Source organism: Branchiostoma lanceolatum, chromosome 10, assembly GCF_035083965.1.
Source record: "Branchiostoma lanceolatum isolate klBraLanc5 chromosome 10, klBraLanc5.hap2, whole genome shotgun sequence".
Taxonomy (NCBI): domain Eukaryota; kingdom Metazoa; phylum Chordata; class Leptocardii; order Amphioxiformes; family Branchiostomatidae; genus Branchiostoma; species Branchiostoma lanceolatum.
This window is the reverse complement of record NC_089731.1, coordinates 14299450-14315467: the sequence shown is the minus strand read 5'-3', so window position 1 is coordinate 14315467 and position 16018 is coordinate 14299450. Positions and strand designations below refer to the sequence as shown.

Here is a 16018-nt window from a genome sequence, read left to right as displayed (position 1 = left end):
GTGTGAATGGATCAAATCTTACAGTCTGGTCTTATACAGAATTTACCTACTGTACAAAACCGGTGTGTTACGCCTAAAGGTGGTTTGCCAGTTATTCGAAACAAACAAACAAACAAATAAATGAACAGACAAAAAAACACACAAATACTATAGCCTTATGAAAAAGACTATTCTTCTTTTAACTACCAAAACCCCACAAATCTTAGAAAAGGCGGGACATTACGTCTTCCACTGCTTACAAAAGAGAAGTTAAGCCCTTCACTAGTTATAGACAATTACGTTTTATAATTCACTTTTATACATATTTTGTACCCTGTTCTTTTATCTATGTTATTTGCAATTAACTTATTATTATGAATTACTTCCTTCGACGTATTAAGACCAACTTCATAAACCCCCCTTCCACGATTTTGTTTGACCCGTCCCTAGTGACTCAAATCCTTTAAATCCATCTTGTACAACCACTTTGTGAAAAACTTGTTTTAGAAACAAAACACAGCTGTTTTGTGGATGGACTTGATATAGCACCCTAGTGTGAACCCTGCCCCAGTTACTAATGTAATAGCTATCGTGTGTTGTAAAGAAGATGTGTTAAGCCCCCTGGTTTCATATATTACATGAGAAATTCTCCGTACTGAGTCAAAGTTCTCGGAAAACCCCCGAGGCCTTGAGGTCAAAGATTTGTCAATAGCCCTTTACTGTCAAAGCGGCGATGGAAAAGCAGTAAAGAAGTTGTTCTATGCGCAACCATAATTTTACCTCCAAATGTATGATTAGAATACCATTGAAACGCATGAAAACGACTTCAACTAAGAGTTTGTAAGGCTGCAAGTTTGGACACAACCTCTTGGTCTTAAAAGTTTTATTCCTGCATATAAGACACAACAAAGAAAGCGGAAATACGTTGTAAGTTGTATGCTATTTGTTACTATCATACATTATGTCCTTTGTGAAGCCTCTAGTAGTTATAGTAGCTAGTTGCGATCATATGTACGTAGATGACTCTCATTGTTAACACTTCTGTATATGTTAACGTAATATGCAATGAAGATAAAATGCGAAAAAAACTACAATGGTAAAGCTACTCGAGTATCGTTGATGAAGATTAGACATCCAGGTAATAAGATACGCCCAGAACAGTTACTCAAGCAACTGGATAGAATTTTCAAAATTTCAAAATCTTATCCAGTTGCTTTAGTAACTGTTCTTGACCTACGCGAGTATTATTTCTGATTCGGAGGAAAATTCAATATTACACCGGCCTCGCATAGTGCACTTCCGTTCGCCAAGCCTTTACCGTAAGCCCGTATTTCATATTGGACTTCCGGTTAAACCGTTTCCGCTGCCTTGCTCGGGATATGTGTAATAATCCATTGAGCTCTGGACTACGTGTATTGAATTGCGAAGATTCGAGTACGTACTGTTAGCGTGAGATGGCGAGTTACTCGAAAAACACACGCGCGGAAAAAAGTCGGACAGTTTTTTTCCACGAATACAGAAAATAGCCGATCAACGGACCATATGGTATCTACCAAGCGCTATATTTTGAGAGGAGAAATGTCGTGACCACTGAAATAGGAGGACATGCCTGTCCGTGAGTTATTTTAGATTACAGATTTTGTGTCAAATTGTCCACAAGATAAGAATCTAGTGCTTGACTTCTATTAATATTCTTGTTCACCTCTTGTAGCGTTCTACATATACGTCTGTGCGGTAGACCTAGATAAACACAGAGATCAATCGAAGATGGCGTTCTAAAAATAGAAGCACACGTAATAGCGCTAATCAGCACTGGTACTTCTATGTGGCAAAGAATTACATTCTTTTTCCGTGCTTTATATATCTCCGTTCGGATTTCCTTTCAAATGAACTGTACCACTGCTAGCTATCTTTGTTAGCGTACATTTTAGCACTCTCACACGACATGCCGTGCCAAAAACTATAAGGACGATCGTTAATTATTGCTGTCTCTCCTTTCGCGACGTTGTTACGGTGATCATCCCGGGGATCGATCGTTGTTGCATATGGAGGAGTCATGTTTCATCCTCCTGCCCTCATTATTATACAGTATTCCCTACCACGCGCACAGGCGCTACACCACCCCGCGCATCACATGGTATCGCCTGTGAGAGCGCCGCGCTACCTGCAAACGCCGGGCATTACCCATTTGAATACCTGCGTCGGGATAGGCACAGGTGGAGAGTAGAGGGCACGTAGGGGCCAACCCGGAAAAGAAAAGAGGCAAAAGCCCGTGCCCAAGCTCCGTGTTCGCCAAGGATCCGCCAGAAGCTGTCACGTTGCACAGTGGGAGTGTGTGTGTGTGTGTGTGTGGTGTGTCATGCCGCAGCGCTCCGTGATCGTCGGCTTCTGAGGTTAGGGTCATTTCACTTTCAGATCCGTCGTGTCCCAGGTGGCACCCAGGAAGACTTCCTTCTCCAGGGCACCCCACGGGCCGCGTGTGTGTCCGCCTAGCTCACGGGGACTGCTGTACCCTTGCCAAGTCGTACCAGGTGTTTGCTATACCCTACCCTACACATGATGAAGGGGCAAGTCGAACTACCGCTGGTGAAGCCTAACCATGGCTTACCTCGGGGCCTGAACCCCGTCCTTGGTCTACCAATGTCGCCGCCAATGTCACACCAGCAAGCCTACGGTGCACCGTACTACAATACGTGAGTATATACAACTTCCGTTCGCTTTGTACAAGTGTGGAAGCGTACTACTTAATAGTTACAACGCGTGTGTATGTGACAGTTGGATGGGCCGCCCCGACAGCATCAGGTGGGTATGGGTACACCTGCTACGGTTGTTGCAACACTCCTGTGCCACTGCGCTACCGTAAACATACATGCACCTGCCGGCGGCGACCAAGCGCATTCCTCGTATATCACCTTGTGTTCAAGACGGAACAGTGGGCGGGGGGAGGGGGCTAGGTTAGGGGAGGGCCTATAGCTTTGTTTAGACGTGTAAGTTCCGGTATGACATGTTATTATTACCAATACAACAACAACTGCAAAGGTGAAACGATAACGTCCTGCTATTTCAAGTCAATATAATGTGATGTGACGGTTGACTGACAACAGTTATACATGTGTTACGTGCACGTATTGTGTTATACCTGCAAAGTAAAGTGTCCCCAACTATAGGAAACTTCACAATATCGGCTTTCGAAGTAGAATCGCTTCGGCGATTGTTTGGAATACTACACTACGGTAAAAAGATAACGATTATTTACATCTTTCCTCCATGCACAAATCGCACGGTAGAGAGATTTCATTTAGAGCGAAGTCGTTCCGCATACTAGTACACCGTTGCGTGAGGATGGGTCGCATATAGAACAACGCTTCTAGATGCGTGTTAGTTACACGTGTCAACATGGCACTATACAAGCGTACACGGCATACGCTTTATAGATTATTTGAATTATACGCAGCAAGTCTTCAAAAGACATTCACCCTTTTCCACTACGCCGTGGTTCACTGGTCGCTTCTGAGTCATCATATGCTTCATCTTTCCTCGCACTGCATGTTTTGTGCGGAATAGAGGGGGCGGAATATAAAGCAGCTTTTGAAAATCAATTTAGGAAAGTACGCTTTGGGCGAAGTCCGAGAATTGTGGCACAGTATAACTACTTAATAACTGGTGAAGTTTTGATGCTATATTACAGAAAATTTTCTCAACTTGCACGTTGTACATGCAGTGAATGGTGTCGATCACAACAATTAAGAATCACATATTTCTGGCCTTGTCATATATTCTTTACTTTCGTTTCAAAACACGTGGTCTGAATTGGGTTAAATGGAGTATAAGTGTATATGTCGTTACCGATCTAATGTGAACTTGGCTTTCACACACGTACTCTCCATGATACGAGATTCTCAGACAATGCGAGTAGCCAAAATTCTACAATGATATATATATCTTACCAGTAAACCAGCTGCTTCTCCGTCTATATAAAAATGTATTTAGGACCTATACGGGGAAGGCGAGGCGTTTCTCGATACGGTTTCGGCAGGTGCAGTTTTGATACCCAGGCTGTGCTGCGATCCTCGGCCGAGGATGCGGCTGGCGTTACCATGCAGATGAATAAGTGGGCGTGTGACGCAAGGACGGGGGCCCGCGCTTTCTCCAAAAACTCTCTCGATTAGGCAAATACGCCGCTGCGTGGATCGGATGGCAACAACCTGCCTCTCGCCAGGTGTGTCACGGGTTGGCGGCCTCCCCTGCGTATATCACCGCCCGAGCACCTGCCGAGTTTAGGTCAGGTGGACAACCCCACCTTATGGCGATGCACCTCCACAGACAGTATGGCGGCGCTGTCCACCCCCCCTCTCGGAACCTCTCCCCTTTCTCCTCGCAAAGGTGGGTCATGCACCGATCATGTGACGTGTACGTGCCGTGTACAGGTGTCACTCTTTCCGTCAGATATTTCCGTTGCCATGACAACGTGTGTCCCTCGCACGAAAATATTGTTTTTGAGGGAAATCGTAGCATGCGTTCCGTACCCGCTATGAATTATTCATAAGGGGGTGTGTGAGGGTAGGAGGCGGTGGTGGGGGCGTATCGCCCCGGCTGGTCCCGGGGAAGGAATCGTTACCGCACCGTCGTTTAGAACGTGTCCGCCCGTAATGCAGCGTCCCCCGCCTTCCTTCGCCCAGCTGCCAAGGCCGCGCGCGTTTTCTTCCTGCCGATAGTAAGGTCCCTCATGTGTATTCTGTGACGTCGGCCGTTCATTCATAAGTCTCCCTTCTCCCGCTACGCCTCGCCGTCTGACGTCAAACGCCGTCATGTCGTCATCTTTGGCTCACGTGACCGTGCCTCTCTTTTCCGCGACGCCAGTTTGTGAATGGCCCGGCGATGTTCATTGACGCCGCGAAGCCTACGGCCCACGGGATCACCGTGAGGGGGAAGGAAAACCCGAATCTCAAAAACGCCAAATATGGCGGGACATAAGCCCGGAAAGGGGCGTCCCGGGAGCCGGGAAAACACGTACTAGCCACCCTACACGTTCGGAGGAAGAAATAACGAAAATCGGAAATTGCTACTAGAACGCGTGACGTCACGGGACGTAGCAAGGTGCCGACCTGCATACAGATGTAACGTGTCATTTCAGGTCGTTCTCTGGCCCCGCTGCGAAGTAGTACAACGCTTTGACACACATTTTCTTAAACCTACAACTCGTAGGAATATTACACTACGAAACAGTCGTTTTGTTTCGTCAAAATAGGACAAACATTGATCTAGATGGCGCCATAATCATGGACATCTTCGTACGCTGTGCATCTCCCCTCCTCTCTCTACTTGTGCATTCATGACACTACTCGTCAAGGTTTTATCCGCAGCTAGCAATCAATATCCCTCTTCCCCCACTTCCATTCATACAATACTCTCAAGCGCGGGCAGATGCTTAAGAGGCTGCAAAACATATACGCCCACACAGGGGCATAGTGGGAAGACGTCGATGAAAGGGGGGGCATAAGAGGTCAGAAATTAGGCGAGATATTTCATCCTTCTTGGAAACCATTGGTGTAAACTAATTAGTAGCGATGGGTGTAATGATCAAAGAAGACTCCTTTTTTATGTTCTCTTGGTGTGCATGAGATACGATTTTATCGTGAAATAGTTTTGCATTTTTTAAAAGGGGTTCGTCAATTTTTGATGATGGCTATATTGGATACCGCGATCTCGTATTGAATAAGATGTAATAGTCTGCGGGGGTTTTGTCACAATGTATAACATTCTTAATATGTCATGATACGTACTTAATAGTCACCAATGGAGATCCCAGTAGTATCTACGTGTATGAGATAAAAGTGTCGATGTTAGTGTGGGCTGTTCAACTTCCCAAAAAATTGCTTTAAGTGCCGCTCTCCTCATATTCATTTATGGAATTTCTATCTTATTTTCCCATCCAACACGACATTCTTTTATTGTGCACAGAATCACACATCACACCCCCCCTCCCTCACTCCTCCGCTTCTGTGCCTCTCTTTTGTCGTATTCACTTCTTCACGTCAATTGTTTGTTCAAATTATTCCTAACTTTTTTTTTTATCTACACCTCCGCTCTTTATATGTATTACGTTTCACGCCCATCGTTTTTTCGTTCAGACCCCTTGTAGTGTCTAGTGGCACATATGGTAGGAAATTTTCTATCTGTTTCTGTAGCAGGGTATATTTTTTTTACAGGGAGGGGTTGCTAGCCCTTCCCCTTTAACGTACTCGAGGCACCTCCTCGAACACGGGGCCCCCATTTTACGTCCCTTCCGAAAGACAGGTGCAGCCCCAACCTATATGTCCCAAGCCCAGTATTGAACCGGGGTCTCCCAGTTACCAACTATTTGGAAACAGGGGCTCAACTGTGAGGCTGCTTCTGGTTGAGCTACAGGGACATACCGATTCGTGCACATCGTATCAACTCTAAACTAGAAAAAGAATCAAGCAAACCAAAAACGTCTTTTCTCTCTAATACGATGTGTCCAACTACTGTAAATGCAGAAATGTTCGCTGTGGTTTTATGTTCGCGGTTTCCGCAGAAAGCTCTTCGCCGCGAACTTAAAACCACCGCGATTTTTTTCGTGCCCTCCTTCCCCCTTATCTACTATTGTCTCAAACGCGAACCACCAAGAACACTCCATTTTACCCCTACCGCGAAATTAAAACACGCAAACTTAAATACATTTACAGTATTACGTCGAGTTCCTCGGTCAGGGACATTCACTGACAGTAGATTGTCACTAGACTAGGGGTTATCTATGAATGGTTGCACACGGCGTTTGGTGTTTATTTTCAAGATTTGGTCTGGGATCCACGGACAATACTGGGATTCGAGGATGCATGCAACTGTGTTGTTTCAACTGTTTTGTCAGTATCGCCACAGTGTTAGGATAAATAATAAATCACATTTCACCAAGTATTCTCAGAGATTGACGGTTGGTCTTTATGATACTTAGTAGTATTCGAAATCTCATTTAGTATGTACATCTGCCCTTTTCCATACAAATGCTTGAGGTAGATGTGTACATAAAATCTTTCAATGTTGGAATCCACTGTGTATACTGGAGCATACTGCCTGCCTACGTGCACAGGCCAGAAACTGGCCCCTTGCTTTCCAGGTGGATCCTCCAAGAAGTCATGTCCCTTGCCATAGCCTCTGCTTCCCGAATGTTTAACCCAGTGTCCTTCACGATCTGGTCTTTCCATCTCGGCTTCGGTGGTCTTCCCCGGGGTCTGGGGGTAGCGAACTCCTGGCTGTAGGCTTTGTAGACTAATGTTTGTGGGGGTCTTCTTATGACGTGTCCAAACCACCCCAGCCTTCTTGTCTGTACCATTTCCACGATGCATGGTCTTTTTCACCCCGAGTTTGGCTCTGATTTTAACATTTGTAATGCGATCACGGAGCGTGATGCAGAGAATTGCCCGATGATAATGTTGTCATTCAATGTCAATGTCAATGTCAATGGATGTTAGGTCTGGTCATATACGTCGTGCGATGGTCTTACGATGGTCGTACGATCTCAAACTAGCGGCGTTCTTGTGATAGTCGTGCACCTGTTAGATTACGTCATTTTGGACATAACATGACGTCACATCTACCCCCTCCCCGATAGCCTCAAAACTGCTCGGTAATGATAGTAACTTCTGCCAACTTCTGCCACCCTAACTTCTGCCACTTCACTATCATACTGGACATACCCACATCAACGGTGTCCCGTCAAATCTAGCTGACCGAAAGCTCTGCTGCAGTACCAAGGTCACGCACCAGGGGGACCAAAATCGACCTTGACCTTCGTCCTCCCAACACCTACCCACATACCAAATATCATTACAATCCATCCAGACTTTCTAAAGTTATGCTGGCCACAATTATCCTGAAACACAAACATACAGACACACCTAAAACAATGCCTCCAATTCTAATGGAGGTAACAAACAGTTGCAAGGCTTAATCATGGTATACTCTAGAATTTTCCGCTATGTCATCGTCCGGTCATTGGCGCTTTCTTTGTTTACCCCTACATAGTTCCGTAAACGCCTTTGCATATTTACTGAAATATATACGTATATAAATATGATCCATACGTACCTGAAGGCAATACGCACATGTACATGAAGATATGACATCTTTCTAGGGTTTGGTTGCCCATAGATAAAGTTTCAAAGGGTTAAACGTTTGTCTTACGATGAATATATAGGGAATGTATTTGAAACTGTCAATATTGGTGGAATCTCGTATAGTTTATGTTGAAATCAGAGACCAAACACCGTGCACTTGTTGTTACCTACGTGACATGAGAAATGGAGGTATGGTTTTTGACCTGTCTGTCTGTGTATCTGTGTGTCTGTGTGTGTTTTGTTGCCAACATAACTCAATAACCTCTTGATGACTTCTTAATGTTATGATATTTGGGTTGTGGGTAGGTCTTGGTGTAGGTCTTGGGAAGACGACGGTTAAGGACAAGTTTTGGGCCCCTGGTGTGTGACCTTGGTAGTGCAGCAGAACTTCCATTTTTAGTATCTTAATTTTGTCCTGGACGTTCTATGGTCTTGTTATCTATTGTTTCTGACCTGTTTTGGATTTCTGATAAACTGTAACATAAAGTATATATGCTCATCCAAGTAGCGACATTACATAACTTGTCGCCCCACACCCCCGTCTATTTCAAGTCATTTCTTAGAAGAGACGGCACGTGAGAGACTCATGCATGTTCTGTAAGATAAATTATCAATATTAATGTTCCACCAACGCTCAAACACACGTGACTAAATCATTACAAAATGATTAGACCGTCAGCCAGATATTTTCAATGTGTATACTGTTAACAAAGTAGAAAAATGTAAGCATATGTGGAGCTTTCTATTCTTGATTTTAAACGGATCTCTGAACATCGATTAAAAGGTGGCCACTCGTGTTGAATACAAATGTCTCGCACAGAATGGTCTGTGCCCACCATCAGAAACTTTTTTGAATCTCTGAATAAAGATTCAGTCGTCTGTGTGCGCTCAGTGCCAAGTCTCTCTCTGATAATGTCCCCCGCTTGCATTCTATCAAACTTAAATGAATGTACATTTTACCTTCGCCAAGAAGGTTAACGTTATGTTTTCGGTGCCATCTGTGATTGGCTCTGTTTGTTTGCTTGTTTGTCTGCTTGTTTGCTCGTGGACGGTTTAACTCAAGAAGCTATGGATCAATCTGTATGGTATCTGATAGGTAGGTAGGTGTCAAACAAAAGTCATGTTAAATATTTGGCCCCCTAGCGCCTTTTTAGGGCGCTGCAGCAGAATTTCTGGTTTGGATATCTCGTGCTCTAGACATGCTATAGTCTTGATCTTTGAGTGGTAGGTAGCTCTTGGGGTGGAGAGTAGGTGGTGTAGGTTTGGGCCCTGGAGCTGGTTTTGGACAAGCGTATTTATTTCCTAAGAACAACGTTAACTCTCTTCGCCACATTTCCATTCGTTCTTCCGTTTCTTGTTGCAATCTTTGTGTGATCACGACTATTGGGTCCTTCCAAGAACGGACCTTCTGTCCCGTAAACCAAGATGTAGCCAGAAGATACTACTTCGTTTCTAGTCACTGTCCTTTGGGGAAGTGAAGATCAGCGTCTGAGTAATGACTTCATCTTAGAGTTGACCAAACGGAAGGATGAGTCACTAGGAAGGATATGTATAAAACATTCCACCATTGCGGAGTGGGGGACAGACAAGACAGTTCGCTTCCTAACTGAAGAGGTGTTACTCTTCTGTTTTACCATGGAATACCATCCAGAACGAAGTCCTCCTTGGAAAATATCGCACAGTCCTTTTGACCTATTGCGTTTGCGATGTCTCCGCAACCAAGACCAGGTACATAGGAATGTTCGCGGATTCCAGGATTTACTTATTACCGCGGTTGATGCGCGTGCTACAAGTCGCGGCGAAGGCATTGTATTCTTGTTCATATGGAGAAAGACCAAGGAAGGATATCTATGATTTGACGAGGTAAGTTACATAGGAAAACGTTTCCAAATCTTTCTGATAGTTGCTGTCTTTTTACCTAAGGGAAGGGGGTTCACCTCCAACGGTGGTACTGTTTTTGGTTGTACATGTTTGTGTGAGTGTTCCCCTCTATAACTCAAGATCCGTTTGGTGGATTTGTATGAATTTTGGCATATGGGTAGTTTCTGAAGATTGGGTCTCATGTGTGGAAGATAGCTGGGATTGGCTAAGAGAAGAAGGGAAAGGGAAGATCACTTGTATCTACCATCCCGGTCACTTTATCCTCATCAAGACAAGTGACAATGCGCTCGCTCTGTCCAAAATTTGCTGTAAGTGAAAAGAAGCATGTGGTGGTCAATTTGCTAGGTTGCGGCCGGTCCCTAGTTTTCATATCACTTTATATCTGTTATTAGAGAATCATGACGCCTCCATAGGCGGGAAAATGCTACATCGAACTATTTTGCTCCCGACCACTCCCCAACTAATGTTTTTAGCGCAGGGTCGGGAGTAGCCTGGAATCCATCCTTTTCTAACTCCAGTTCGCTCCTCTGATCATATCTAAGAAGAATATGACTTTTCAGAGTTTGATCCGTCAAAATTCATAGTCAATTGGCGCAGACCAATTTTAAAACCTTGCCGACCGGCTCCCAACCACAGATGATGAATTGCTCACGACTAGCTCCCAACCATGGTCTGGAGAAGGTCGGGAAGCCATGGTCGGCTATGTGTGAGAGTGGCTTAACATTGTCAGAAGAGCCTGCATGTTCACTTGTTCTTTTGGACGTCCCTGGTTATAGCTAAAACGTTTCGGCTAGATAGCTTTCGTCCAGTTACTCGAAGGTCCTTGATGGTTTAGTGCTGTATCTGTTATGTTCATATTGGCACCTCTGGGATCATTAGAGAATTGTCCCTTCAAAAACGCTACATTCACAGTCTCTTCTATAAACCCCTGTGATTATTAGAGAATTGTCCCTACAAAAACGCTAAAGTCACAGTATCTTCTGTAGACCCCCTGGGATTATAACAGAATTGTCCCTTCAAAAACGCTGCAGCCACAATCTCTTCTATAAACCCCCTGGGATTACTACAGAATTGTCCCTTCAAAAACGCTATAGTCATTCTCTTCTATAACCCCCCTGGGATTGTTAGAGAATTGTCCCTTCCAAAACGCTCAAGTCACAATCTCCTTTATAAACCCCCTGGGATTATCGGAGAATTGTCCCTTCAAAAACGCTAAAGTCACAGTCTCTTCTCTGCATTCTATAACCCCCCTGGGATCGTTAGAGAATTGTCCCTTCAAAACCGCAGTCTCTTCTATAATCCCCCTGGGATTATTAAAGAACTGTCCCTTCAAAAATGCTGAAGCCACAGTCTTTTCTATAGACCCCCTGGGATTATAACAGAATTGTCCCTTCAAAAACGCAGTCTCTTCTATAGACACTCTGGGATTATTACAGAACGGTCCCTTCTAAAACGCAGTCTCTTCTATAGACTGTGCACACGTGGTATATTCCGTGCCCACACCTTCACGTCTCGCCCACGTGCGGCCGCGAAGTCTTCGGCTCCCTGTTCCAGGAACAGGCTCCCGCCTCCACACAACACCTGTCCCCGCGGCCAGACCTTGATGTGCACGTTTAAATCCTCCTCAGTTTCTCAGATAGTCTTCCACCATTTTCTGAGAAAAAGCGAGAAGTCTCAAAGGGTCTGTCCGCCTGCGGAATATAACGTTACGCCTTCTGTAGTTTGTAGAATTTTTTAGGCGACAATTGCTGACATGGCTCGACAAGCCTGGAAGAGATGTGTAGTCGACTGCTTCAATAACAAGAGGTTCTTGAGTTATGCTGACTACAGTGGTGCGGAAACACATACACACATACACACACACACACACATACACACAGACACACACACACAGACAGACACACCCAAAACTATATCTCCATTTTTCATGGAGATAATAACGATGATCACATGCGTTTTTAAATCGCGAATATTTTTCTCATGATTCGCACTCTCTTATTTCTCTGTGCCCCTATTGTTAACATTACCTCCGTGAAAATAGAGGTATTGTTTTAGGTTTCTGCGTTTGTTTGTTTGTTTGGCTTGTTGTGCGTCCACATTTATTAGAATATTGGAGAGTGACAGGATGTGAGGCTGAAGATGGTGTAAACGGAGACTGGCAGGATGGAAAAGTTGTCATGGCCCGTGTCCAAAGTTGTATAGGCGGGAAAATGTATTATAGACAGAACTAGAGAAATTCTCAATAAGGCCACAGCAAGTAATTTTTATGGATGACATCAGCGCGCTCATTAATTTTCGCCTGATTTCGAAATAAAAAACAAGAAATTTCATTGCCCTCCGATGGTGGCCAACATGCCAAAAAATGGCAAATATGTCGTAAACATTGACAGTCTAAGGTGTTTCATTGCATTTGAATACCCAGTGTAGTTCCTGCCCATGATGGTATGATAACAAGCTGTTTTCTGCATTTGTTCTAGCAAGGACATTATATAAATAATGGGGGGGGGGGGGGTCTAGTAAATTGAGCTGTATACACAAGGTGTTTCATCGCATATGAATACCCAGTGTAGTTGCATCAGATGATGGTACAACAAGATCTTTTCTGCATTTGTTGTAGTTAGTCTATTGAGATATATACACATCTACAAGGACATGTTTACTATTGAATGAAGGAGGTTTTATATCATATATTAATGAATGCAGGACTAAAACATAGGTTGAATACAGGACTAAAAGACCTGTTGGTCATGATATCATATTTCGTCGCCTCAATTCTTGTTTAACAAGAATTGTGATCTCAAAATTTGAAGATATAGGAATCTTGTTTTTTTTGGCCCGCCTTGTTTTTTTTTCGCCCTATCTCATTAATTTTGGAGTCTGCGGAGGATGTCATCCATAAAATTTACTTGCTGTGGCCTAATGAATAAAACAAGAAACCCACACACAAAAAAGCTATGAATGTTACACGGAGGTTTGAGATCTTCAATTTCTTATTTTTTAGAACGTTTTAGTGATCTCAGCTTTTCCTGTACTGGTATTTCTATTATCAAACTGCTAGAGCTGTTATTTCAACGTTCGATCGTCACCATACCGACTTACTCTTAAACAATGGCTCACAATGTCAACAACCTGATCTGCATGCTTCCACACCTTTCCAACCCAGAACGAGTTTAACGCGGGTAGTCTAAGAAGGAAATGCTTTAAAGTCTTAGCGCCAGATTTTCCCAGAAATCGCTGTGGCTCCATTCTTACGCCACCAGCAAAGAGCGTGACATTATCCCGGCACGTTTTAAGCGTGGTAAACTTGACGTTGTATAATGTTGAACTATAACGTAAATTTCAAATCCGTTTTCCTAATCCCTTTGCCTAGAGCGATACGCAAATACTATAGTCCCAGCTGTGTCCCCTAACGCTTAAGTACCACTAAGCTGATACATATCTGTACCAAGAATACAGGCAGAGATGTAACTGTCGTTTTCTCAGAAGTATTTTTTCATATTATGTGTCCGATTTATCATCAAGAATAGAGTTATCGTAAGTGCGCAAAGACACCCCCGCTAAGCTAAGGGCTCCTGTTTAGTATCATGTTCAGTCATAAGAAAAGTTGCCTTGGTGGTACATACGCTCGATATGTGTTTGGTTCAATATGTTTATTGTTTTGCTGTGTAACGGTGATTTAAGCTATCCATTACTTCCTAAGCCCGGTTTTGAATATCCTCAAGTCGTCAGATCCTTTTTTAAGATGGTCAAATTAAAAGAAAAGCGAACTGATGTCGTCATCTTACGTGTTTTTGTCGTGCGAATGACGCAAATAGAAAGCTCTCATTTCCTTGTCGTTCTTTTGGAGACGCTAGGTGGAGTATAATGGAGTATACTGGAGTCTCGGAGTCTTTCAGGGAGGGAAGGTGTTGGATTGGACAAGGTGATAAACAAGACAAAGTAGGTCATAGAAACCGCACCAAACAAGAGTTGAAGTACTATGAACTTTCATACACTCCGTCCTACCGTTTTAATTTGAAATCTCACAACTAGACACTCGTGGGCAGATCTTTAGAGTCTAGTCCTTCGACAAAGACGGCCTGAAAAAGCGTCGGTTTTTGTCACCACGATCTACAGGTCTTCTTGTAGCTATGTTATTTGGCTCCTTTAGTTCGCCTTTAAGATGTTGTCTTTGTCACTAAGTACCTCAGCATGCGCACCTTCATACCAGTGCAATGGCCTAGTGGGTAGAGTGTTCGCCTTGCACACGGTAGGTCGTGAGTTCGATCCCAAAGATCATATAAAAGACTTTAAGAATGGTACATACTGCTTTCTCTGATTAGCATTCGAACAGCATTTGGGAAATAGTATACAAGCACCAGTGGACTAGCCCCCTGCTGTAGTGATTGCACAAAATTGTGTGGCACAAGGGCTACTGAAATCCACACATCTGCTTGGAGATTTAAGTGCGTTATTTCCGCTAAGGCAATTTACGTCAACAGTTGTTGGGGTGTCATGACGCGTGACTTGTTTATCCGTTAAAGTGACTGATGTGACGTCATTAGTAGTATGTGTATCTGTGTGTGTGTTTGTTGCGCTCGAGTTGTTGTCATGACGTCATGGTAACACGTGCACAGCCCTACTTTGACGACAGGTTTTCTGCACTACCTTTCCGTCTAAAAGTTCTTTGTAAACTGGAAACCTTTTTTGCTTACAAACTATACCAGTAGGGAATACTATAATTCGATTTAGCCTGTCCACTCTTGTAATTTGTCTCAAGCTGGGTTTCAATGTTCGCGGTAGATTCGTGCATCAATTTTTTTTGTGATCACAGAATTTTCAAAAGACTTTTGTTTGCTTTTCCTTGATCAGCGAAACTTTATTTGCAAGTTCATTCCCGAAGTCTAGTTGCAAGTACGTGAACTTGGGAAACATGCCTGTGGTAGAGCAAGGAGGTTTAATCTTGATTGAACCTCCTTGGGTAGAGACATAGGAAACATACATGTGGCAAGGACAGTGACTGACATTATTTCAACAGGAGACTAATTCAGATACTACTGTCGGCTATATCTAGTCTAGTGTGATCTCTGCAGTAGATATTAGTGTCAGGGACTTCAGCAGATCCCGGCTGTCAGAAAGAAAACTTCACAACCGTTTTGTTTGTTCTTTTGAACTTGCAGGCCGCTTTCATTGAGGTCATGAGGGAAGAGGTAAGGGCCAGGCAAAATGTATAACAAAGCTACAGTTTACATCATTTACAGTCCTAATAAATCTATACACATGTCATCACACATACATGATACAAAATACATAAGAGTGAGAGCTGGCATATGGTTTGTGTCCGTTCGTTTTGGTTATTTCTGTTTTCTGTAACTTTTAGAATCTCTTTAAGGAAGTCAGAGTTTAGACTGTTCCTGATATTGGGTCCGCGGTAACCTATGGATCTTCTGAAACTGTCTCGCTGAGGTTTTGGGACAACCAGATAATTGCTTGTGCTTTGTCTGGTTGCTTTTGTAGACGTAGATAGTAGATGTTGGGGTGAGGGACTTTAAGAGAGGCTGTCAGACAGAACAGGTCACAACGGTTTACCCCAAGATATGCTTAGAGATCACTTACAATGCCGTTACTCTGATGAAATCAGATTTTTTTTACAGATAAACCGGATGTAATGATGTTGGATGGAAACATCCTGTTGGGATCGTGCCGAAAATAACGTAGTGCCCTAGTGTTGGCAATGTTAGTATCGCACGACATAACCGTAACGATGGTTGGTCGGAAGAACTTAATTAGGTTAATGTTAGGACTGTTGGTTATGATAGACCAGGTGGCCTGTGAAGATTAGTATCCTCTTTACGCTAGTCTTGGGAACGTCTCAATCGCATGACATAACCGTAACGATTGGTCAGAAGGATTTGATTAGATTAATGTCAGGAATGTTGGTGACGATAGACCAGGTGGCCTGTGGTGATGATTTTCCTATTTGCGCTAGTCTTGGGAATGTTTCCATCGCACGTTGTAACCGTAACGATGGTTGGTCAGCAGGA

The 16018-nt window shown here is 43.6% G+C and overlaps 1 protein-coding gene across 1 annotated transcript in view; it reads left to right on the top strand.

Moving 5' to 3' along the window:
* Nucleotides 1-2147: 2147 nt before the first annotated feature.
* The window catches only part of LOC136443169 (receptor-transporting protein 4-like), a 50840-nt gene continuing 36969 nt past the window's right edge, over nt 2148-16018 (top strand). The window contains exon 1 of the mRNA XM_066440305.1: nt 2148-2672. Within this exon, the coding sequence (XP_066296402.1) occupies nt 2536-2672 (137 nt within the window). The 5' untranslated portion in view covers nt 2148-2535. The remainder of the gene's footprint in view (nt 2673-16018) is intronic.